This window comes from Mustela putorius, unplaced genomic scaffold, assembly GCF_011764305.1.
Source record: "Mustela putorius furo isolate JIRA1106 unplaced genomic scaffold, ASM1176430v1.1 tig00003834_pilon_pilon_pilon, whole genome shotgun sequence".
Taxonomy (NCBI): Eukaryota; Metazoa; Chordata; class Mammalia; order Carnivora; family Mustelidae; genus Mustela; species Mustela putorius.
Window position 1 is genome coordinate 33,988,691 of NW_025421987.1, and position 24,664 is coordinate 34,013,354.

Genomic DNA, 24,664 nt, shown 5'->3' on the forward strand with positions numbered 1-24,664 from the left:
GGAGAATAACTTTATAGCATCGGGGTAAGCAAAGATTCCTAAAGAAAACAAATATTAGCCATGTTTCCTTCTCCCCCCCCAAAAAGGTCATTTTGAGTATATTAACATTAGGCCACTGTTTATCATAATATACCAAGAAGAATGAAAAGAAAAGCTAAAGAGTACATATTTGCAATACATATACCTGACAAAGGACTCATATCCAGAGTATAAAAATAATTTCTATAAATCAAAGGAAAAGCAGATAACCCAATAACAAAAGACAAGAGGATATCCAAATGTCAAATATATGGAAAGGGGTTCGACTTCAGCAGCTGTTAGGGAAATGCAAATTAAAATGGCAGTGAGACTATAGCATAGCTATTATGATGACAAAAATGAAAAAGATTCAATACTTAATGTTGATAAAGATGCGGAGCAACTGCAACTTTCATACCCTGCTGGGAGGCACATAAATTTGTATAACCACCTTCAAACACTATTTGGCAGGGTCTGCTAAGACTGAACATGTACATACCCCAGGACTTAGCAATTCCACACCTAGTAGAAATTCCAGTAGAAATGTGTGCAGATGCTTACCAAGAGACATGTACAAGAATTTTCAAAGCAGTATTATTTATAATACTATAAACAATTCACATAAGCCCAGATGTGGGCTCCTCTGGAAGGGCATGACCTGGGCTAGGAAGCTCTCTGCCATCAAAGGCACAGGCAGCTAGGGGTTGTCTGTCGACGACACTCTGTGGCTGGGCAGCAAGTCCTTGCTTGTAAAGGGATCTGGACATTTCATCTCCGTTTCAGTCACAGGGAGAGAGACGCAGTTATTAAGATTATAACTGTATCTGCAGTGGTAGGGAGGTAGGGCCAAGTGTGAGCGGCAGTCCAAAAGTGATCAGTCTCGAGATTTCAGTGTGGAATACTGATGTTCCTGTGACATGTTTAATACCCCATTCATGGTCAATGATGAAATTCTTTGGAAATCGGATGGTGGGAATCAGGTTAAGTGAAAAAAGCAGAGAAGACAGCTTGATAGAAGTGGCTGCATATGTCTAAGTTCACTGTAGCAAATGTTGCTGGGATAGGTCGATAATTCATCACGCTTTCAGTGCAAGGAAAAGAGCAGCAAATTTCCCTCCTCCACCCATAATACTACCTTCCCTAATAATAGAACATTATCTATATTCATTTTTTTGCCACTTCGCACAAGTGGTTTTGCAATCTCTTTTTGTTCTAATCGTTAATTTGCGTCTTCACCATGGCTCACGTTTGTGCACTTATTTGTGTATGTGTGTGTGAGAGAAAGAGAAGAGGAGTGAGCGAGAGTGTCCATAAGATATTTTTTTCATGAGACTGAATTACTTTCTGAATGAAAAATGCCTATCAGGTTGTGAGGTAATCACAGAACGTGGCTTTCTGAATTTTTTAATGTGACAGTTTTCTTTCATTGCCAGCAACTTAAAGTCTTCTCTGATACACACTTGTGTGAAAACATGATTTTTCTTTGTAAGTGTTTAAAGAACTAAACATACGACTTAGGAGTTGAGTTTGTATGTGTGATATATATTATATGTGTATATTTGTTGCAGGGAGTATGGAAATCCACTAGTGCTGGAAATATAAGTTTCCTCAGGAAAGTTCCTGGTTCCCAGAAATTCCTCTTGTTGTAGAGAAGGATAAGACAGTGTGCACAGAGGGTAAGCAAAGGCTATCACAACAATCACTAATATTCTCACACCTGCCTGTAGTTGAACTAAAACTGGAGATCCATAATCTCTAAACCTTATTAGTTAAATAATTACATTTCTTTTTTTTAGATTTAATTTGGTTATTTTCAGTGTTCCAAAATTCATTGTTTATGCACTACACCTAGTGCTCCATGCAATATGTGCTCTCCTTAATACCCACTACCAGGCTCACCCAACCGCCCACCTCCCTTCCCTGCAAAACCCTCAGTTTGTTTCTCAGAGTCCATAGTCTCTCATGGTTTGTCTCCCCCAATAATTTCATTTCTAATTGTATGCTCAGAGATGTCTTTACTGACTACCATCTGTTCTAAAGTGTTTTCATACATTGACTCTGACTTATTATTCATGCTTCCTCCATCCACACCCCTTTTTTATAGCCACAAAATTCTCCTGAGTGAGGGTTTCTAGACTTTAGAAGGAATTACAAGCCCAGAGAAGAGAGCTGGCAAGGCAGATGGGGAGTGAGTGGGGGCCCTTCTGTGAATGTAGGGGCACTCTTGGGCCAAATGAGAATGTAACTATTTCACAGGATGCTGAGTAACCATGAGGCATAGCCAGAGAAGATAACCTTGACAGTCCCTCTCAACTTCAAGAATCCACTAACCAAAACCTTGATCTCCTACAATACTCAAAAAACAAAACAAAACAAAAAAACTGAAAAAATAAATAGAGCCATCTGCATATTTGAAGAACCAAGAAATCTAAATCATTACCTTGGCATAAGGAAACAGAATCAAATGTAATGGGATAAAGGCTATGGGAGTAAAATTTGTCCACATATTAAGAAATTTAATAATGAAACACAGTGATACTGAGAACTACTCTAGTATCATTGATTGGAGAAATGAAGCAAACGAATTAAAAAGTACATTTCATAGGGAGGTCCATATGACAAATGGTTTCTGTTTCAATTCATATTTTTACATTAAATAATTTAAAGGAAACATTAAATCATACTTTGTAATAATGAAATATTTAGGCAGTCTAAAAGTTTTAATTATAATCAATATATATTAATTCACTGCTCTCAATCACAAATGTCTATCTGAGGTGTATCTGCTGTGACGCATTAGTAACGAACTTCCCTCTGTAGTGTTCATATAACATGCAGTCTTTATTGGTTATTTCCTTAAAATCTGCTACCACTGTTGATGCTCTTAAGTTAGAGCTGATGGTACTTTCTAAAGCAAAAACACTTGTTCTCCTATTTCGACTTGTGATAAATGAAACCTTTCCTTGATCCAGTTGAAACATTTATCACACTCAGGGTAAATAGGAAGGAAGGCATCATCAACTATCTTTAAGCAGAATATCCTGAATGTTCAACAAGACTGTGACAGAAGCAGCTAAAAATTGTTTTCAGTTTCTTAAGGATAGCTGGGTTTTTCTCCACCCAGTAGTTTTGCAGTAGTTTTGCATATAGCTTTAAGCACAGTATTCTTTTCCACAATCCTGATATCTGTCCATGACCCATATGCTAAAAAGAAAACAACAAACAACAACAACAAAAACGACAGTTGACCAGCTTAAGAAAAACAAGAAACAGTGAATAAAACTCTAAGTCTACAAAATAACACTATGCTTTAAAAATAACACAAAAATCCAAAGCAATCCTCTGTTTCTTGTAGTCTCCTTTAAAGAAAGCTTGCCTGTAAATGTCCATCAGCGAATATTTCCCCTCATTCTTTGAGACAATGTGGCAGTTGAGTAATCATGCAGGCTGCTCTAAAAATGTGTCTAGTTAATTTAGGCAGTTTATTTTGATAGCATTCACCTCTTTTTGATTATAGCAGGTGTTTCAAGGATAAATTTGCTGGAAATTGTATTTTGTTTAAACAACAGCAGCATGTACATTTATGGCCTTACTATATTAAAAAGCATTTATTGTCTGGCAGCAATAGATACAATTACAAACATTTGTGACAGTAATTGGAGCTATTATTCCTGCATGGAGCCTCATGGAGACCAACTTATTGCCACCTGTATTTACATTTGTTACTGGTAATTGTAAAAGCTGATTTTTTTTTTTAATTTGGTACCTTATTTTTTTTTATTTATGTAAATATTTCTCAACAAAAGGTCTTTCTACCAGAAAATCCTTAAAAATTATAAATGTAGGTTCCTCATTACTCAAAGAACTAGCAGAATCACATTTTAATGACTAATACATAAATAAACTATATTCTTGTATCCTAGCCCACAGAATATATTATACCTTTTTGCTCATAGATGCAAGAATCCTATCAATGTAGCCTATCCAACAACCAGAGTACAAGTCTTAAGAAATGCTCTTTATTTCCAAACTATAACAATTCATAAATCCTTGCAGGTCAGAAATATTTAGAAAGCTAAATTTTATTAACATTCTTCTTACACTACATCCAAACATAGCGATGGCAGAAGGTCAAAGCAGGTTACTCTCTGCACTGCTCTGGAATGAGAAAAACATCCTCTTTCTCTTGCTTCCAGATACAGATTTGTCTATAATGGTAAAAAGAGAAAGCCTACTATTGTATATTTTCTGCAGGATCTGGCTTCCAATATGAAGAGACTTAAATCTAATATAGTAATTCTGTGGTCCCTCCAGGTTCATTTAAATGGAATTCCACCTGCTGATTAATAAAGGCCTCTCTCCTCCCTCTTAGATTTTAGCTCTCATACTGACTAGAGAGCCCAAGGGCTCAAGACTATTGCAATGATTCCATCCTTAGCACAATGACTCTTCCAGAAAGGTTTCTTGCTGTGAATTACCCAAGGCAACACCTGTATGGTTTATTTACGTTAAAACAAAATCCAGTAGTTTGGAGTTGAAATTTAAAGTTTAAGGTTCTTTTTACAACTGCACCCTGAGAAAGTCAGACACTGAAAAACAGGTAAGGATATAAAAAAGCAGTTCAGTGAATCAAAGGCTTGAAATAATTAGAAACATATGCTGTAGTACTTCCAAAGCCTTTAAATATATATATATAATCTCTTTATCTAAATTCTTGTAATGAACCTGAAGATTTACATAATGAGTAGGAGACATTTTGGAGAAATGAAGGGGGTACTTAGCCAAATATCTTTTAAAACAACAAAGCAGGAAACATTTAATTATAATTTGGAAAAAAAATCAATTTAAGTCATTAATCAAAATTTTAATTACAGTATCCACAGGGCATTAAAGCATGATAGAACATTTGTTCATTGCATCAAATACCCCATATTAAATCGTTATAATATACAATTGTTTAGGGATAAATACTGTATAATTGAGGAAAAGGGTCTATGTAAGGTTTAGCTGAAAACTGATTTCACACTTTCTGCTCTTTCTTATTTCTGGAGAACAGGAATAAATATTATTAATGTTTACTTGGTTTCTATTACGGTAAAAACCCCTGACTTGAAAAAAAAGTCATTCTCCTGATAAAGACTGATAAGACTGATCATTTTAAGAAGCCATTTTCCCTTGGTTCAATGGATTAAGCTGACTGAATATACGAATGGAGAACAATGTCCAGGCCATAATCAAAAGTAGAATTCTGATCTACTGGGACACGTAGGTAGCTCAGTCCATTAAGCTTCCCCCTTTGGCTCAGGTCATGATCCTAGGGTCCTGGGATACTGCCCCAAAGCAGGCTCCTTGCTCAACAGGAAGTCTGCCTCCCCCTCAGCCTGCTGGTCCCCTTGCTTGTGCACTCTCTCTCTCCTTCTCTCTGACAAACAAATAAAGTGTTAAAAAAAAAAAAAAAGAAGAAGAAGAAGAAGTAGTAGTAGTAGTAGAAGAATTCTGACTGACAATCTGCAGCAACTAGTCCAGGAAGTCAAACCATAACCTCTGAGTGAAATTGGACCAAAACAGTCAGGACTTAGTAACTGCTGGCTTCCCCAGTTTTTCCCCTCACCCACCTGCTTCCAATGTACAACCAGCCAGACAGAGCCACGTATCCTCTCCGAACCAGACACATAGGAGGCCCTGCTTCTAGTTAGCCTGCCTCCAAATCTCCAGTCATATCTGAACATTGCTGAAGGCTTCCCTTTTTCCCAGTATAAATCTTTCAAATACTCCTGCCTGCCTTTAAGTCTCTGCCAAATGCAGGTGATGATGGCTAACTCCCTGGCTATGGCAAGCTCTAAATACATAGTCTTTGTTCTTATTTAGGTGGTCTCCTTTATTTCCACAAAATCAAACATAGGCTTGTTTTTTATAATAAAAAGGAAACTAAAAAAGAATAATGTTCGTTGAGAAACAGCATTATTTAGTGATTCAAAATTAATAAAAAACACAGAAAGTCAAATCTGTATGAATATGCAACCACATCTTTTATTTCCTCAGAAATTATGGAACATGTAGAATTCTTTGGCAGCTCAGTCTCCAGCTAGTAGTTGTCAACTGATTCACTTAGATGTTTTAAAAAATTACTGTTATGGAATTAAAGATATTTTAATCATGAAGGAAAAATATTATCTTTCAATAAATGATATCATGTACTTCCACCACCAGTAACTATTTCTCCAACCGTTTCTCCAAAACAATTCACTGGCAGGTTTCATTTCTTGCTATTGGTCTGTATTTTCAGATCTTATGGTCCTTATGCTTGCCCATATTCTAACTATCAGCTGTTGCATGACTCTGCCCAGCCAGCCATTTCTCCACCAAGATCTTAGGCCTCCTGGTTTGATCCCAGCCTGCTGAGCTTGGCCAAGCCATCTCTGCTACCTACCACTCAGCTGAAGTTACGGCTTGTACGTTTTAAGGATGTGTGGAACTGCTCATGATGTACTTCTGGGTTTTTAAAAGCAGAGGTGTAACCTGAACTGTATACACAGAAAAGCACACGGAAATAGTAGTTAACATATATTAAGCAATTCTTCTGGCAACATTCTAAGTGCTTAAGCTACACTAATTTATTTAATCCCTTTAATAACTTTTTTTTTTTAAGATTTTATTTGTTTATTTGAAGACAGAGATCACAAGTAGACAGAGAGGCAGGCAGAGAGAGAGAGAGAAGCTCCCTGCTGAGCAGAGAGCCCGATGCGGGACTTGATCCCAGGACCCTGAGATCATGACCTGAGCCGAAGGCAGCGCCTTAACCCACTGAGCCACCCAGGCGCCCCCTTTCATAACTCTATGAGGTAGGTTTTATAATGAACTCCATGGTACAGATGAGGAGACTGAGACATAGTAGTTAAAACTTGCCCACAGAGTCCAAAAGCTAGTCAGTATTGAGCCAGGATTTGTACTCAAGCAACCTGGATTCAGAATTTGTGCTTTTTTTTTTTTTTTTTTTTTTTATCTGCACAGAATTTGTGCTTTTAACCAGTATGTGATATTGTCATTAATGGAATAGGTAAGAGCCTGGGCTGTAAGTTCACATATCTGTCACTTACTAGGCAAAAGCAAGTTACTTCACTTCACTGTTTCAGTTTCCTCCTCTGCAGTGAAACGTACCTGTATGTAACAGGGCAGTGGAAAGGATGAAGTGAGTAAATATACATGTGAAGTGTTAAGAACTGTACTTGGCACATAGTAAACACTTGGTAAAATCAGTTATTATTACCATATTATATATACCTTTACTAGAGGAAAAAAACTGGAAAGATTTATCAAAGTGAATACTTTGAGCCTGATTACTTATATGAGTCTGATTATATTCCCATGTAAGGCTGATATTTTAAAATATTCCTTTAAATGATGGAAGTATTAGTACAGAAATTTTATAAATTTCTTCTGAATATTGATATAGGCACTGAATATGAGGGCCATGATAGAACACAATAATATTATAATAACAATACTATAATTTAACAATAATTAATATTTATTTATTAGGCATTAATTATGTCCCAGACACTGTTGTTGATGCTTTACAACAACTGTGTAAGATAAGTAATACACTTAGTCCCATTTTACAAATTAGGAGAAGGAGGGACAGAGAGGTTTAGTAACTAGTTCTGGATCATACATCTAATAAATGGTAGAAATATGAATTCTGGGTGGCAAGGGAAGATGTGTAAGATAGGCTCTGTCTTCCCTTGATCTTTGTGACTACCCCAGTTCCACTAAGTTTCTGAAACTCTGGCCCAATAAATCAGGAATTGATAGTGAAAATAAATGTGGGATCACTAGCTTCTAACTCATAGCACACTGCCCATCCCTCTTCCCCTTGAATTGCTTCCATATTATTTTTATAATTAAAAACAGAAGTGTATTTTATTTTATTTTAAGATTTTATTTTATTTGACAGAGAGAGATAACAAGTAGGCAGAGAGGCAGAGAGAGAGAGAGGAGGAAGCAGGCTCTCTGATGAGCAGAGAGCCTGATATAGGACTCGATCCCAGGACCCTGAGATCATGACCTGAGCTGAAGGCAGACACTTAACCCACTGAGCCACCCAAGCACCCAAAAACAGAAGTGTATTTTAAAAAGACTCAGAGAAGGAAGCTTGGATGGCTCAGTTCATTAAGCGTCTGCCTTTGGCTTAGGTCATGGTCCTGGGGTCTGGGATTGAGCCCAGGTCTCCCTCTCCCTCTGCCTGCTGGACCCCTTGCTTGTGTGTGCTATCTCTCCTTGGTCAAATAAATAAATAAAAATCTAAAAAAAAAAAAAGACTTAGAGATCAGGAGAATTCTTGACCAGTTATAGATTTAAGTTTATTCTGATTATAATCACAGATGTTTGCTCTTAGTTCTAAATTTCACCAGAGTACTTATGTAACACTTGTGGGCACCAACTGCTGGTCTAACAAAAAACAATAAAAAAGACATAAAAATACACAAGAAGAAAGGGAAAGAGATATAAAGAGAAAAAAATGAGGCAAAGAGCAAAAAGTGCAAGATATACAGTCACAGTGTGCTAAAAATGCTCACAGTTGATTTTATTAGGTGGCACTGTTATCTACTCTAATTTAGCTGTCCTCAGACTGCCCTTCTAAGGAATTGACTCCAAAGCCTTACTTCCTTGGTCATAACTGAGGCATTAACTAGAATGGAATGACCCAGGATTTGTCTGAATTTATTGACTTCCTTGGCAGAACTTCTGACTATGTGTTTAGACACATTATTCCAAGTCAAGGCAGAGCTGAGTTGGTCGCTGGGTATATAACACTCTAGACGTAATCACCAGGAGCATTCTCTATAACCAAACCTAAAAAGGAAACTGCTAATATGGTCCATTCAAGCTAACATAGGACAGAAGTCCTTCACTTTCAGCTGTGGAACATATTATTTGTATTATTTGTATTTTTGGCAACATATGTATTTTCCCAATTGTAATTTGTATAAGCTAATATTACAATTTGTTTGCGTTCTTTGAAAACTGTTAACAGTAACAAGTGGTGCCAGAAAAAAGGATAAGTTAGCCCAGCAATAAAAACCTAATTACAGCATTATAGGGAATATAAAATAAAATATTAGTATGTGAGAGGATCTCATTAAAGCATACATACTACAATATGCCAAAAGAAAGACAAGGAGACTTCCTTTTTTTTTTTTTTTTGCGATTGCGTGCCAATAAGCATACAAGGAATAAACCAAATTTGTGAGAAAAGAAAGCAAAACAAACATTTGATCCAGTGCTAAATAAATATGGAACTTACTTACTCCTAATACAAGGTCATTTTCAAGAACTTTATAATGGGTCTAAATAATGGAGGCCCTTTATTATTTATTTCCCACATCTCTATGCTATTTAAAAATTAATCTAACTGTGATCAGTAAAGCACATTGGTCTGAAAAAAACTAATTTCCCCTCAAACACAAAGTTGAATTTTCTAAATGTCGTAAATAGCGTGTGTTGAGTGAAAGATAACTGTTTTGGTCAAGAAGAAAGGAGAGGATTTGGTTTTGGTAGCGTCGGGAGTTGAGAAGAACGGGATTTACCACGATGCAGGAGTCAACCTCTTCTGATGGAGGATAGTGAGCCTGTGAGAAACCTCATCTGTGACCAGATTACTTTTATTTCCGAGGCATGAAAAACACCTCTTTATTCACTAGCCCCTTACTTTCCCAAATCAATGTATAATTTTATTTTTATTAAGTAAAGCTGAATAAAGAATTGATCCATAACCTGTACTTTCCATTTGATACCTCTGAAACACTGAGTTTGTGAAATACTGGACACAAAGACCAAATGATCTAGAAAAGAATTCTGAAAAAGCACTCAGATATTACTTTATGTCAGTATATTTTACTGCAAAAACCTAAATTCAAATGCTATTCATATAAAGAAAAACCCTAAAACTTCATCTGACATTTCAGGATGTTGCTTGTAAAATTTGACTATATACAAAACAATTACTATTGTGCTATGTAAGAGGCCAACTTTCACCTAGTTAATTCTTCCCCAAATCAGGAGATCATTGACTCTCTAAGAACCCAGGATTCTGATTACTGTAATATTTGCTTGTTAGTAGAATTTGACTTGTACTTAGTTTTGTAAAACTGTATGTGTCAGAAGTTGCATTTATATCCTTTCTTCATTCAGTTACTCCTATTATGTAGAAATCAATGACCATGCTTTAAAAAAGACTCTGGTGTGATCCTATTAGGCTCTAAATGAGATGTTGGATTTCAAAAGTTTACTTAGCTTGAAAGTAAATAAATTAAACTTGCTTCTTTGTGAGATTAAGATGTACCTGAGAGTTCCTCACTACATGGTTATTCTAACACGTCATTCTAACTAGAATAACAATAATAGTGATTTTTAAATTTATCACATTCCTTCTTATAAAATTAAAGAATTAAAAATTACATCCCCCCTCAGAAATCACGTTTTTGCAAATTATGACATCCAGCAGAGTTTAAATCAGTGAAGAAATCTGTATTAACATGTATTTATATATAAGAGATACACAAACAAAAAATTCACCCCTAAAGCAGCCAAATAATGTCTGTCCATAATATTTGGGTAAATACATGGTAAACAAGCTATAGGATTTGCCCATTTACCTTTAAGTTTGTTCCTCAGCTATTTAGTCTAGTAAGACCTTTGCTGCCCTTATCCTAATCTAGGACTGCCCTGGGAGTCTAGCCTGCTTCTTACCTTCTCTAGGACACAGTTTTATAAGCTCAAATCCAGACATTCTGAGAATGAATTTGTTTCCAAGGCATTCTGAAAGCAGCCATCTTTGGGGGTAGAAATGTAACAAGCTTCCTTAGAACCTAGTTCCATAATTCTGGTGCTTTTCTCCAGCCACCTAGGATAAAAAACCCTTTAGTTTCCTTACCTACACGTCTCTCTAGTCCCTTCTGCAGACATTACTATAGTATTAATGAGAATGGTATTGTTTAGTCACCTCTTAGTTTGTTCTGAAGTTCTTGTACATTGTAGGTAAGAAAGAAGCAGAAACTTGATTAAATGGGTCAGTTCATCTGGCTCAATCCCCAAATCTTAATGCAAATGCTTTGCTTATTTGCTTACTACTTGACTTTTAATCATATGTACTGAATAGATTATGTAAGGCAACCTCAAGGATGTCTTCTGTTCTGCCAACCAGCAGGGTTCCAAAACCATTTTCTAACTATAATCAGTTGGTATACAGTCATAAAATTCCAATTTTGTTCACCATTCACCTGAACAAAATATGATTTCTATGAAAATACATCAAAATGTATTGAGAAAATGCCCCTCAATCCCAAGGAAACACGACAAGTGTTTCAAACCACTTTAAAGATCTATTGCTTTCTTTTTCCTTCTTTAATATGACACTATTGATTCTTTCAGCAACAATCTACTAAATCTCTGCTAAGTCAGAACACTGGAAGCTGAATCCTACCATCTTAAATCATTCATATAATTGGGAGTACCCCTGACCCTGAAATTGCCTTATGAAGCTCTATTTGAACAAAATGTATCCCGTCCCCTATACCTTATTGTCAGTCCTAATCGTGACTTTCAGTTGTGGTAGTACACGTTCCACTTCGAGATTCCATTCTGCAGCATCTGTTGTGGATTCCAAAATATCTTCCTGTTTGGCAGACTCGTTCATATCCTAAGAAAGGAAAGATATCACAAGATTGAGAGCTTATAAAAAGAAACAGTAAAATTTTGAGGCATTTTAGCAGGACTGCACAATTTATATCAAGCATGGTAGTGTCAAAATTACAGTGGCAGAAGAAGTTTATCTGTCCTCCTAGCCATGTTGAAAGAAAACAAAGCACAAACCTGGTAGAATAGCAAAATTAGCATTTTTAAAAAGAAGCAAATACGAGATTCAACCATTTTGACAAAAACAACAACAATGCTTTTGAGATATCAGTGTGAACTCAATGGGAATACTATCAAATGAACAAGCCATTTAGTTATGTTAATTGATAATAGTAAAGGAGTACAAACATTCACACACTTGGTAGGAAAATATTGTCTCAGTTTGAATATAATGTACTGAAATACAAACCACAAATCTGAAAGACAAAAAAGATAAGATCCCAGAAGCCAAGGGGACACTGCTTACAAATTACGTAGCTTTAAACCGTGATTTAATACAGACATATTTGAACTTAAACAGGGTGGGGGCCACATTTCTGCATCTGGTTTCTGCTCTTGGGTAATAAAATCAATTCATGCTTGTTTTTTCAATTACAAAAGAAAAACCTCCTCCCCATCTTTTTTTCATTTTCTCAGCCTTTCACATTTGGGCATTAAGTATATATGGATCTGAAACTATAAAGAATATACAAATTAATGACTTAAAGATAACACCTATCACATTAATTTTGGTAACAATTTTTCCTTTAGGCTTCCTTGATAAATTAAAAGAAAATGGAGGGAAAGCATATAAAAATGTATTAATCTAGAAAAAAAAGAGACCTGAGAGACATAAATAGCCAAATACATATGTACATGATTCTAGTTTGAACAATCCGTAAGAAGATGTTCTTGAGATAATCAGGGAAACTGGAATGTGGAAGAGCATTAGATGATAAAAGGAATTATGACTAATGTTAGAGGTATTTATAATGTCAATGGTTACATTTAAAAACAAAGCCTTATAAATTTGAGACAAATGCTGAAATATTTACAGGTAAATGGACATGATGTCTGAAATTCAAGATGCTACAAGGCAAAGGAAAAAGAGGGGGCCTCTGGAGGAAACATGGTTGACAAACTATTACCTGCTGAAGCTGGATAATGTTACATAAGAGTTCATTATCTTGTTCTCTCCATTTCTGTTTATGTTTGAAATTCTCCAGAATACAAAACTTAAAAATAAAAGATTATATAAATAAGCTCATGGTGAAATTTCATTCTCAGTGTGAATTTATGTCACTAAAAGACGTTTTTTAAACAAAAGCTCATTAGACTAGTCTTTCCAATCCAGTCTAATGCTAAGTATAAAGAATAACCTTATATTGGGATTTGTATTTTGGTGGGAGATTGAGGTCTTTAGGGGCTTTAAACTCCTGACTGAGTCCCTAGAGCACTGATGGCATCAGAAAGTCTCTCTCTCCTACCTCCTAGTTCATATTACCAAGACCTGAACAGACTCAGAGCCCTAAAAGGAGCATATGTTGCTTTTTGTTCAGAAATTCAGGGGGCTCTATAGTTCTAACCACACAATTGAGGATGGATAACTAATACATGCCTTGCCATTTTACAGTACATGTCTGAATTTATTCAGGTACATTCTACTTGAAAAACCAGAAGTATAAAAATAGAAGTATTGATTAATGTAAGTAAAATACGGAAACTCTAAGTGAAAAATGCTCAAGATTCTGTGTTAAACATTAAGGTGCTCACTTTAATATAGAAATACTGTATTATTTTGAGTACTAACAGAACCCAACATACGTCATAAAGTGAATCAGGGTAGCCCAAGAACACCATAGCAGGGCGGGGGCGGTGGGGAGGACAGTATTCACAAAGTAGACATGTGTGAAGTTTTAGGAGACAAATGCGACAGCAGGAGAAGTGGGACTGAGTCTCCCAGTTGAAACCTAAAGCTGTGAGGAAAGTTTTGTGACATGCTACTGAGACAAAGGGGCATGTCCAATCAGCAGCAATTTTGTGAATCTTAATAGAACGTAGATGTTCTAGTCCCCGATTTACAAGTAAGTTTCGTTTATGGAACCACCATTTCAGCAAACTGAAGTTGGTACTGCTGATTAAATCCCGGAGCCAATTCTCAATTCCATTCTCTCATTCCCGTTCCTTCTTTTTCCCTTCCCTACAGGAGGGTGGAGTCCAGAATCACCAGACAAGGCTAGAGAGGGTACTCATCCATAGTCCCACTTTCTTCAGACCTCAAGTCATAGGACTGTTCATCCTCAAAGATTTTCCTCAAGGAAGGGCACATTTTTCTAATTTTCCTAAAGGCAAATGGGTTAGCAGTGGCTCTCTCTGAATCAGACTCAGAACCTAGGAGTTACTAAGGTACACGGAGCTCAAAAACTGAATTAAGACATCCCAGAGCATAAGCTGCTCTTTGGTTTACATTGGCCCTTTAGTAAGTCAGAACTTTTCTTAAGTTCTTATTTGGTTCCCTTAAGCAATGATTTGCAAATTCCGACTCCCAATGTCCTAAAGTGATTTAATATACCAGCTGACAAGTCTTCACTCACTCCTAGGCCACAGTTAATATACTGGGGGGAAATGGCCTAGTTACTAAATGAGGAAGGGCAAAAAGAGAACATTAGGCTTGGTAGAGCAGGAGTAACTTATTCAAACTATACGGTCTCTTTCTGTTCCCATGTTTGCACATCTATTTCCTAACCTCATTCCTCAGTCAAATTTTCCCAATGCCTAATAAATGGAGACATTAACTGAGCGAGCCCTACATTTGAAGTAGAAATCACTTTAAAACTGTATCGTGTCCTGGTTATAATAACTTGAGAAAACCTTTCCTTCCCAATTGTATGTCCATTTAACAAATGGTATTTTATGTGGAGATATTAGTAAAAGAGAAATAAACTGCTTCCATTTAATCAAAATTTTATATCAGCATGACAAAATCCCAGTCCCTCTCTGAAACAACATTAACTAAGATAAAGCATAACTCCTGGGAAATTGTGTTTTCTAGCTAATGCTGCTGAAGAAATTGAAGAAACAATTAGAAGCTCAATAAGACACAAGCTATATCCAGAAGTCTCATTTATAATTAATTAATTTACCAGTAAGCCATTTGTAAAGCTTCTACAACACACAAGGTAAGAATCCAGGCACTGTGTTTGGTGTGGAAAGATAAAAGCATTTAATCCCTGCCTGCAAATAAGCCTATTAGGGGGAGTCTCAGGCTAGTTTATGGAGGTAGTAAATGGACCCAAGGGAAAAAAAAATATGAAAACTGACCCTAAAACGGTCAGTGGAAGAACAGAAGATAGTCTAAACCATCCTATAACATAAACCTGGGCTCAAACAGTGGGGCATACCACAAAAGCCAGTTTAAGGATCAAACATACAATGTTAAAAGCCTGCTCAGAATCCTGTTCCAGGAAGTAATCTCCCTATTTCCAGGTAATACTAATGGGATGGTTAAGCATCTGAAGAAATACTATATTCTGTGTATCTGTTTATATATATAAACACATAAAATTGAATGTGTTTGTGTGTGTATAAATGTATGTATGTATGTATGTATATTTATAAAATTGGATGTATCTAGTCTTATAGTTATAGGGGTAGAATAAGGGCAGGCCTCACATATCAACAAGGGAGGGTAAATAAAGCCCTTTGCAGCTTCTGAGCTGCTGGGTAGCCTATATGGTGCTGCGAAGGTGTTCTGTCACACTAGTTTAAATGCAGTACAAAATTTGATAGACCTTCAAAAATACCTTCACCTCTAATTAACTGGGGACTCCAGGTAGGCCATGACTACCAGTAGGGGAAGTAATGGATTTGATATTAACAGGGACAGACTGGCCCATTAACAAGTATATTTTTTATAAAATTTAAATTCAATTAATTAACATTTAGTGTATTATTAGATTCAGAGGTAGAGTTCAAAGATTCATCAATCTTATATAACATCCAGTGCTCATTACATCATGCCCTCCTTAATGTCTATCACGCAGTTACCCCCTTTCTCCAGCAACCTACAGTGTGTTTCCTATGATTAAGAGTCTTTATAGTACCCCTCTCCGACTTCATTTTGTTTTTCTCTCCCTTCCCTATGATCTTTTTTTTTTTTTTTAAAGATTTTATTTATTTATTTGACAGAGAGAAATTACAAGTACACTGAGAGGCAGGCAGAGAGAGAGAGAAGGAAGCAGGCTCCCTGCTGAGCAGAGAGCCCGATACGGGACTCGATCCCAGGACCCTGAGATCATGACCTGAGCCGAAGGCAGCGGCTTAACCCACTGAGCCACCCAGGCGCCCCCCTATGATCTTCTGTTTTGTTTCTTAAATCCCACATATGAGTGAAATCATCTGATAACTGAATGGATAAGGAAGATATGGGGTGTGTGTGTGTGTATAAAATAGAATACTACTCAGCCATCAAAAAATGAAGTCTTGCCATTTGCAATGATGTAGATGGAACTAGAAGGTATTATGCTAAGTGAAAAAAGTCAATCAAACAACAACTACCATTAACAAATATTAATATTAGTTCATATTAATATTAATATAGAAAACTGTTACAAGTGATACAGTAGAAGCACTGACAACATTTTTGGTAGACCTGATGAATTACCATCTTAAGCAAAGAATTAAAAAAAAAAAACTCTTTGGAATGAAACTATTTCTAGTATGTAGTACATATGCACTATTGGAAAACTCCATAAGGGAAAGGGAACTAAGTATTACTGAACAAAGCATTGTTGATTATGACTTCTTGCACTTACCCATTCATTTCAGTTTTGCTATAATAACAAAAATCTAGTGCTATAGGATCTTTTGATCCCAAGGGTCCAAATCAGGTTGGGCATTTAGCTCTGGTTAAGATACTCCATTGGGAATGAAGAAGGAAGAAAGCTAGAAGTAGGATGAAGTAGAGTTTCTAAAATTTGACTAATCATGGATACACTATAGTACTTCCCCTTATTGACAGAGAAATACCTTGTTTAGTAAAGGGAAAACATATGGCTGCATGGGCAGACCCAAGAGTGAAGCTCAAGGCTCAGGCATCCATGAGAAGATGTTTCCTTAGGAGTGGGGATCCTGCATCAGAAGTTACAGAGAGATCTTAAGTTCAAATGGGAGCCTGGCCAAGAAAACCTAGATCGTGAGGGCCTGGGCAGAAACTGGATTCACAGACTTCCTGGTGAAAATGGGAGATAACTGAACTAATGAAGCATGAGCAAGCAGAGGCTCTTGAATCTTCAGTTACCAAGGCCTTTTGCAAGAATGAGATATCACTGTCAGACTGGATACTGGTAAATGCTGACATTTATTAACCATAATTAAATCTTTTAGGATGTCTCTTATTATACTAATTCTATAATACAATGGTGCTCTCTTTCTCTCTCTGAGAAAACTGGGTATGACTGAACCTGCATTAAAAGTTCTCAGATAGTTATAAGTTTTGTGTTCTTACGTTTGCTTTTAACGTTTTCCAGTAGCCCCTCAGTATCAGATGCAGTGATCACCTCTGGTTGTCTGCTTGACTTTCTGTAGCACCTCTTCTTCCTCCTAAACTTCTGTGGGCTTAGAAATCTAATATCCAAACTTGTGAGAATTTAGGCAAAGTGAGAATACAGGGGAAATATGTGAGAGCTGGTGAGAGTGCTGGTGGTGGTGATGAGGGTGGGACTTCACAGATTTCTTTTTTTTTTTTTTAAGATTTTATTTGTTTATTTGAGAGAGAGAGAGAAAGAGCATGCACACATGTGAGTGGGGGCAGAGGAGGAGCAGAGGAGAAGGGAGAGGGACAAACAGACTCCACACTGAGTATGGAACCCTACCCTGGGGCTCCATCTCACCACCCTGAGATCAGATGCTCAATAGACCGAGCCACCCAGGTGCCCCTTCATAGATATTTTTGTAATGGTAGTGATTATACTTATTTTGTTCAGAGTCCTTTCTGGAATCTTCCTAATTTGATGCTTTGTTCCACAGAGGAAATAGAATAGGTGGCCAACAAGCTAAGTACTATATATATATATATTTTTTTTTTTTTTAAGATTTATTTATTTAAGAGAGAGAGTGAGTATGGGAGGGGGAGGGTAGAGGGAAAGGAAGGGAGAGAATTCAAGCAGACTCTGCACTGAGCAAGGAGCCCAACTCAGGGTTCAATCCCAGGACCCTGAGATCATGACCTGAGCCAAACTCAAGAGTCAGGTGCTAAACTAACTGAGCCACTGAGGTGCCCCTGGCATTACTATTTATTAAAGAGGGTTTCTCCTAAGGGTATCTAATGTCCTTCTTTCTTTATCATTGATCAATAAAAAGTTAGAGGGATAAATAAGGTATTTCAGTCAAGAAAAGTATTCCACTGAAATCCAGTGACTTTAACAAATCACATTGAAGGCACAGAGTTAAAACCTTTCATGTCCCTACAAATCAATTCTTCTTCATGATTAAAGAAGCATAAATCATGAGTCTGATTCACTATTTTCTTTTCAAATTAGGTTTTAAATGATTTAACACTATATTACTATGAAGAAAAATGTTTAATACCATATAAAAAGTATTTTCGGATTTGTTCTGAAAAACTAAATTAAACCCTGGCTATAATCCATCAAAAGAAATAGATAGATGATAGCCTCTGTCTTTAAATATATGAAGTTCAGAAAAGTTTTCAATTCAATTTTAAGACTATCAAAAGAAATTTTATTGTTATAATGTGGCCTAAGATTTAAATAAATTATGCTCACAAATCAAAAAAGTTAAAAAGCTTCCTAAACACAAAATTAATTTGATTTTTGAATAAGAATTCTGAAATTATTTTTGAATGAGAACTCAACTTCCAGTAATTATTTCTGTTTAATATCTCAAATACCTGTCTTTGTCACTATTTCAGCTATTTTAATGTACAGTAAGTACAAAGGTAAAACCATCCCTGATTTTTAATTTTCTCAAGATAAAAACCAAAAGAAAGCACCCCAAGAAGTATGTATGGAAAAGCTGTCATAGACACTAGAGTTGGTGTTACAGAGTATGCCAAAGGAAGTTTAATTCTTTATGGAATGGACTTCTACAAGGCTTCTTTTCTCTGGGATGGCAATGTTATGGATATACCAGTGCCCAAATACATTTGAAGAGCTCAATTCATATACGTACTGAGAAGAACATGAAAACCTATTAACTGTCAAGATCACATAGTCCCAAGACTCAAGGAAAAGGGAACTAAACTGTCTTGAGAACTGCCACTGTGGTGTAAAATGTCAAGAGGATGGGTCTGGAATCCCATCTCTGCAAATCTTACCTCTATCACTTATTAGCCCTTGGTCAAGTTGCATACCTCTCTAAATCTCAGGGTTGCGATCTCTAAGATAGGGATAATGGTACTCTCCTCAGTGGAAGGGTTGTGGTAAGGATTGAATTATATGATGTATTTTAAAAGGCTTGCACAGTGCCTGGCACAAAGTAAGCCACAATATATTTTCACAGTTACATTTACTATTATTAAATGTGAAGCATGGTACTAGATTCTTTCGCCTATGTTAAATGCCCATAATAGCACCATGAATCAAAAGAGACTTATTCCCATTTTGCAAATGAGAAAAGTGAGTTATAGAGCAATTACCTAATTTTCCCTATGTCACATCATTAGCAGAGTTCAGGGTCCAGGCGATGTTACTCTAGAACACAAGCTCTTAGATACCTTAACAAATGCCCATCAATCCTTTGTTATATAGTTACAACTACATTCTCCTGGTTTATCACTTGTCTTTTTAACTTTATGGTGTTCCCCATCCCATCATTTCGTTTATAGACTTTAATTTTTATGCATTCAGATTTATCAGTGCTTTTCTTCTCTGTTTTTTAGTTTTCCTGGCAGGCTTTATCATGCCAAATTCAACCTGTATGTATAACCCTTGTCACTCATGTTTTTGTTTTTGTACCTCATCATTTTCTAATTTGTTGATCCATGCGGGGTTTATTTGGATGTACAATATGAGGGAAGAGCCTATCTTTTTTTCCAGATGGACAGCCTGTTATTCCATCACCCTTTAATTGAACAGTCCAGTTTTCTCCACTTATTTGCACTGCTTCCTACATTATTAATACTACAATATATTTGGATTATTTTATGAACTCTGTACTTCGTCAATTTGTTTCTGTGTCAGTATATTTTTTTCAGACTTACAAAAAAAATTACACAAATAGTACAAAGAATTCCCATATGCCCTCATCCAGATTCACCAAACGTTAGCATCTTACATAACCTCAGGGACATTATGTATAAAGTGATACAGTGTTTCTAGTATAGTGCTGAGATTTGGGGATGTTTTCAGATTTTTCTTTGTACTTTTTTGCACCTTTGTTTAAAAAATAAGGAATATATTTCACTTTAAAAAAGAATAAAGTATTTTTAATAAAAGCAGGTAATAATAATAAATTTGATAAGCTTCCAGAAACTAGCTGGTATGGGTGTAAATGCTTTAGGAATTTGAATGAGAGAGAGAAGTGTGTTTTAATGGAGATGGTGAGATCTAAGTTTAACCTTATAAGGATGTATGGAATGCTAATAGGCAGAAAAGAGACAAGCCAAGTGTTTATAGTCAGGAAAGCACCATAAGCCAAGATACTGAAATAGAAATGCACATGGCTTGTGAAGATCATATCAAGAGTGACTAGGGGCTTAGAAAGGCAAATGCCGAGGAGCAAAAAAAGAGTTAAGAACTTTGTGAAAGACCTCAGAAGCTAAGGTGAGGAAAGGAATTTTGTCCTCTAAGCCAGAAGGGAAGTCAGGAAGAGTTACAAGCAAGGTAAAAATGAATTTATCCAAGAAATCTTTATTTAGCACCTACTATATGCCAGGTACTATTCAGTAACAGGGACACTTAATAAAATGTTAAAAATCCTCATGAAAGAACATTCTAATCATGTTTTATGAAGACTTACGGGTTATAGATTTGTGGGTCATAGAACTGAATGGGGCTGGGGTAGCTGGGAAGGTGTCACCAAAAAGGCAGAATTTGAGCTGAACTTTGAAGGCTTACGACTCAGGTAGAGAGATGATGAGAAGACATTTTAGATAGGAGACAAAGACGAGAACAGATATGCTCATAAGGTGTTTGAAAACCCATGGGAGGATCCATTTATCTAGAATAAAGTTATTCCAGCAGAAGAAATTGAGGTTGGCTATATGGACAAGTTGTCAAATTGCCAAGAGTCTGGAAATTCAGACCAAAATATTATTGTTTTATGATCTACATAAATTGACCTATTAGCAGTGAAAAGCCATCAAAAGTTACTGAACTCAGAATGACCTTTTGAAAGTCGCTTGGCAGTAAGTAAGATAAAAGAGTAGTGAAAAATATTGTGCAAAAGGGTGAGGGTGGGATTGAAGGAAGAGGATCAAAGACCATTTGGGCCATTATTATTACATAATCCAGACAGGAGATGAAGCAGACATGCCCTTGAAAGATAGCTAAAGGGATACATATGAGAAATATTTTCAAAAGCAGCATCTGCAGGTCTTAGTGAGACCAACTAGATGTCTGGATTAAAACAAATCATTAGACAAATATTCAAGCACTAACACTGCTAGAGGTGAATGGGTGGGGTTGGGTGGATTTAAAGAATATAGGTTTCTATAGGACTGAGAAAAGCACACGTTCTGGGTACCCATCTAATACATGAAGTTATGTAAAATATCTGCTATTGGCATTGATTGAGGAAATATAATCTATCCATTTAGAAAATAACAGCTCTCAAATGAATCCTGAAAAAAGATCATATTAGTTCTCATCAAATTCCCCTTAGTCATTTCTGTAGGGGAGACCTTATATGATAGCAGATTTAGTCCAGTGGGCATTTAATAAGAATTCATGTGACATAGTATGAAAATAAAGACATGACATCACCAAGACTTCCTAATTTATACAAAAATGCAAGCCTTCTTGATAACTTATATCCTATATAAGCTTCTTACTCAAAAATACTTGTGGCAATCTAGACACTTATTTACATTGAGAGACTGGGGCTTTTATACTCTCCTATAGCACATAAGAATGTTGGTAACATTCCAGTCTCTTAGTTCCAAACTCTAGGAAAGGTGGAAAATTATACAAAATAAGAAATGCGTCAAACTAAGTGCTGTGTACAAGTTAGGTTATATTAATCTCAAAACAACACTGGGAAGAATTGTGTCACCATCGTACAGAATAAGCAGAGTCACAGGTTAATTTACTAAGGTTAAGTGTCTAGTGATGCACAGTCCCAGTATGATGCAAGGATTATTTTCCACCCTGGTGTCGACATCGAAGGTATGTACTCAGATCTGGAAAGGACCTTGAGAAGTCCTTGCTTCACACTTCTTTTTAGGCTCACAATAAAACCAGGACGGAAATAAGGATCTTTCCTGTTCCAAGTGTGGATTCAAAAGCTTCACTAGAGATCAAGCAAAACCCTCTTTTACACCCAGCAAGAACTGCCATTTGAGCTTCTTCTGAGTAATGCAGAGTACAGCTTTTTTTCCTCTAACCTACATTTTCGATTCACCTCCAGATGTAAAACTGATGGGGTGGTACAGGTTAGTTACCAGAGAAATAAAAGCATTTGCTCAGTCATAATGTGTTCCATCGCACTCAGACATGTGGTGCTTTAATTGTTTCTCCTGTGAAATACCAACCGCAGACTTCTCAGTCACAATAGAGGAGGGCAAACAAATGTTTTAGGAATGGAGAGGAAAACCATTTTCCTCAAGCAGGAATCAGAACCAGTGATAACCTAGGGGGCAAGCTATATTGCAGAACAGTACTTTTTTTTCCCCTGCCCTACTCAGAAATGATGTTTTGTCAAGAAGTGAAATGTAAATCAAATGTAAAATGAAGAAATTTAAAGTATTTAAGATATAAGCCAAAGTAGACCCATCTTCTTCCCTTTTTTGATTATAATCTTGCAGACTTGCCACAATGACACTCTAAAACTGAGATGACATTTTTTTCCAAGCCCAGATTTTTGCTTCCTCACAGCTTTTGCTTTTTAAGCTAAAAATTCTCTCATTCTTGGTACAATGAATTTTTTGCTAAGTAATTAAAAACCAATTGTGTTTAAACCTTTTGAGAAAGTTGGTTTTATGCTGTCTAACTCAGAATTTGGTTTCTAAAACCTCAAATTTAGCATCTCAAGGAAGAATGGTATCTATGGCATGTTTGAAAAAAATGTTTTGAAATGAAGTGATGGACATTTAAAAATAGAACTCAGAGCGCACAGCTTCCCTCCCATCTTTTTTCCACTGGGGGAGGAGAATGACACATCTGCGTTATGCTGCCACAACACTGCTGCTGTGATTCTACTGAGCTTCAGAATGGAGGGGAGCTACAAAGACCACTTGTAATTACAGTGTAGCTGCCACAACCATGCAGGCAGTTTCCAATTAACATACTCGAGATAGAACTAGAAATGGCCCGAACACCTGCCTAACACCTCACCGCCAGCACCTTCCTTTCCTGCTCCCACCCCTCACATCTCTGAAATTCTACTGCACCCCAACCCATCAGGAGCTCTGCCCAACTGTGAGAGCTTTAATACAGCACCCGTGTCTTCCCCCATGACCGTTCTCAAGGAGTCTTTGGCTAAATTTTGGATTTCAAGAATATTTAGGAATTAGAGAGCGACCAAGAGAATGTGGAATTTTGTGGGCTAGACTTGAAGACTGCTATTTACTCATTTTTTCCCCTTCTAAGAAAAGCTCGATGAAAATTCAAATAACTAACCTACAGATCAAATTTCAGAAGATAAAGCAATCCCTCAATAACTGCAAAAATTATTTTCTTGAAAATATTGTATTTGGCAAAACCGTAATTGCAGTAAGAGAATTAGAGGGTGAAATCACAAAATAAAAGGGCATTAAAATGTACCTTTTGAACCTCAGAGTAAATGAATGTTCTGAAAAACAACTGCTTCCAAAGCAAACTGACTTCACCCATGTAAGCATTCAATATTGACTAGAGGAAACATTTGCTTAGAACGCCATTATCAGTGTTCATGAAACATTACTGCTCAGGCTCTGTGTAGGCAAACGCTTCAATGTTTAGTCAGTGGGCACCTGGTAGCTCTATACAAATTCTTCAAATTCGCAGTTAGAGGATTCAAATCCACTGTGGTAGTCAGGAAAATGGACCAGCAGGTCTCCTTCCAGAGAAAGATGTGCTGCCTCACTGCCAGCCTTGTGGCCAGCAGATAGCCTCCTGCTGTTGGCTCCCTCAGGCTGTCTCACCCAGAGAGGCCACCTCAACCTGGTAGTATGTCCTCCCCAGGGCAGCCTGCCTCCAGTGACTGAGCCAAGTGGGGAGCACTGGTGTCAGACCTCTTCAACAGGTTGCCAAAAGCTTTGTCAGGCCTGAACCACAGCTAGACATCTCCCTCAGCCTGACTTCTTCCCCCCTTCCTTTCACAATGAACATCCTGGACCCCAAACGCAGGTCTCACTGTCCACTTCGTGAGAACGTAATCATTAGCACGTCTTTTCCGTGCCCCTTCTCTCTCGTTCCATTTACCACAAATCTCAAGAAAATGCTAGGTATGCTCATCTTCTTGCATTATCATGGAACTTAAGAGCAAGCACATGTTTTAGGATCTCAACATCACATTATTTAATGAAAGGAGGGAATATAAGTAGATTCCTCCCTGCATCATCTTACTTGGTACATAGAAGAGATAATATGTACCTGTTGAGCAATTCTTTTCTCTCTGCAGATTAAACTATATTTGCCTATAAAATTACAAATATAAAATATTGTTCATTCAAGCATGTATTCATTCAATGTTATTCAATACTGGGTACTTTCTACATGCCAGGCACAGGTGAAAAAGTACTGAAGAAAGTTCCCACTCTAGAGGATGGTGCATTCTAGTGATTGAGATAGGCAATAGATAGAAATGAATACAT

The 24,664-nt window shown here is 36.8% G+C and overlaps 1 protein-coding gene and 1 long non-coding RNA gene across 3 annotated transcripts in view; both read right to left on the reverse strand.

The window, feature by feature from the left end:
• IFT57 (intraflagellar transport 57) overlaps positions 1-24,664 on the reverse strand; it is a 53,489-nt gene that overhangs the window by 13,952 nt on the left and 14,873 nt on the right. For both annotated transcript variants that reach the window (XM_013064883.2, XM_004769130.3), the window contains one exon: positions 11,594-11,716. In XM_013064883.2, coding sequence (XP_012920337.1) covers positions 11,594-11,716 — 123 coding nt within the window. The remainder of the gene's footprint in view (positions 1-11,593; positions 11,717-24,664) is intronic.
• LOC123394373 lies at positions 2,841-7,938 on the reverse strand. Its single transcript, XR_006609079.1, has 2 exons — positions 7,116-7,938; positions 2,841-4,226 (listed from the first exon to the last, which is right to left on the reverse strand). It is a non-coding gene; the product is annotated as an uncharacterized LOC123394373 (long non-coding RNA).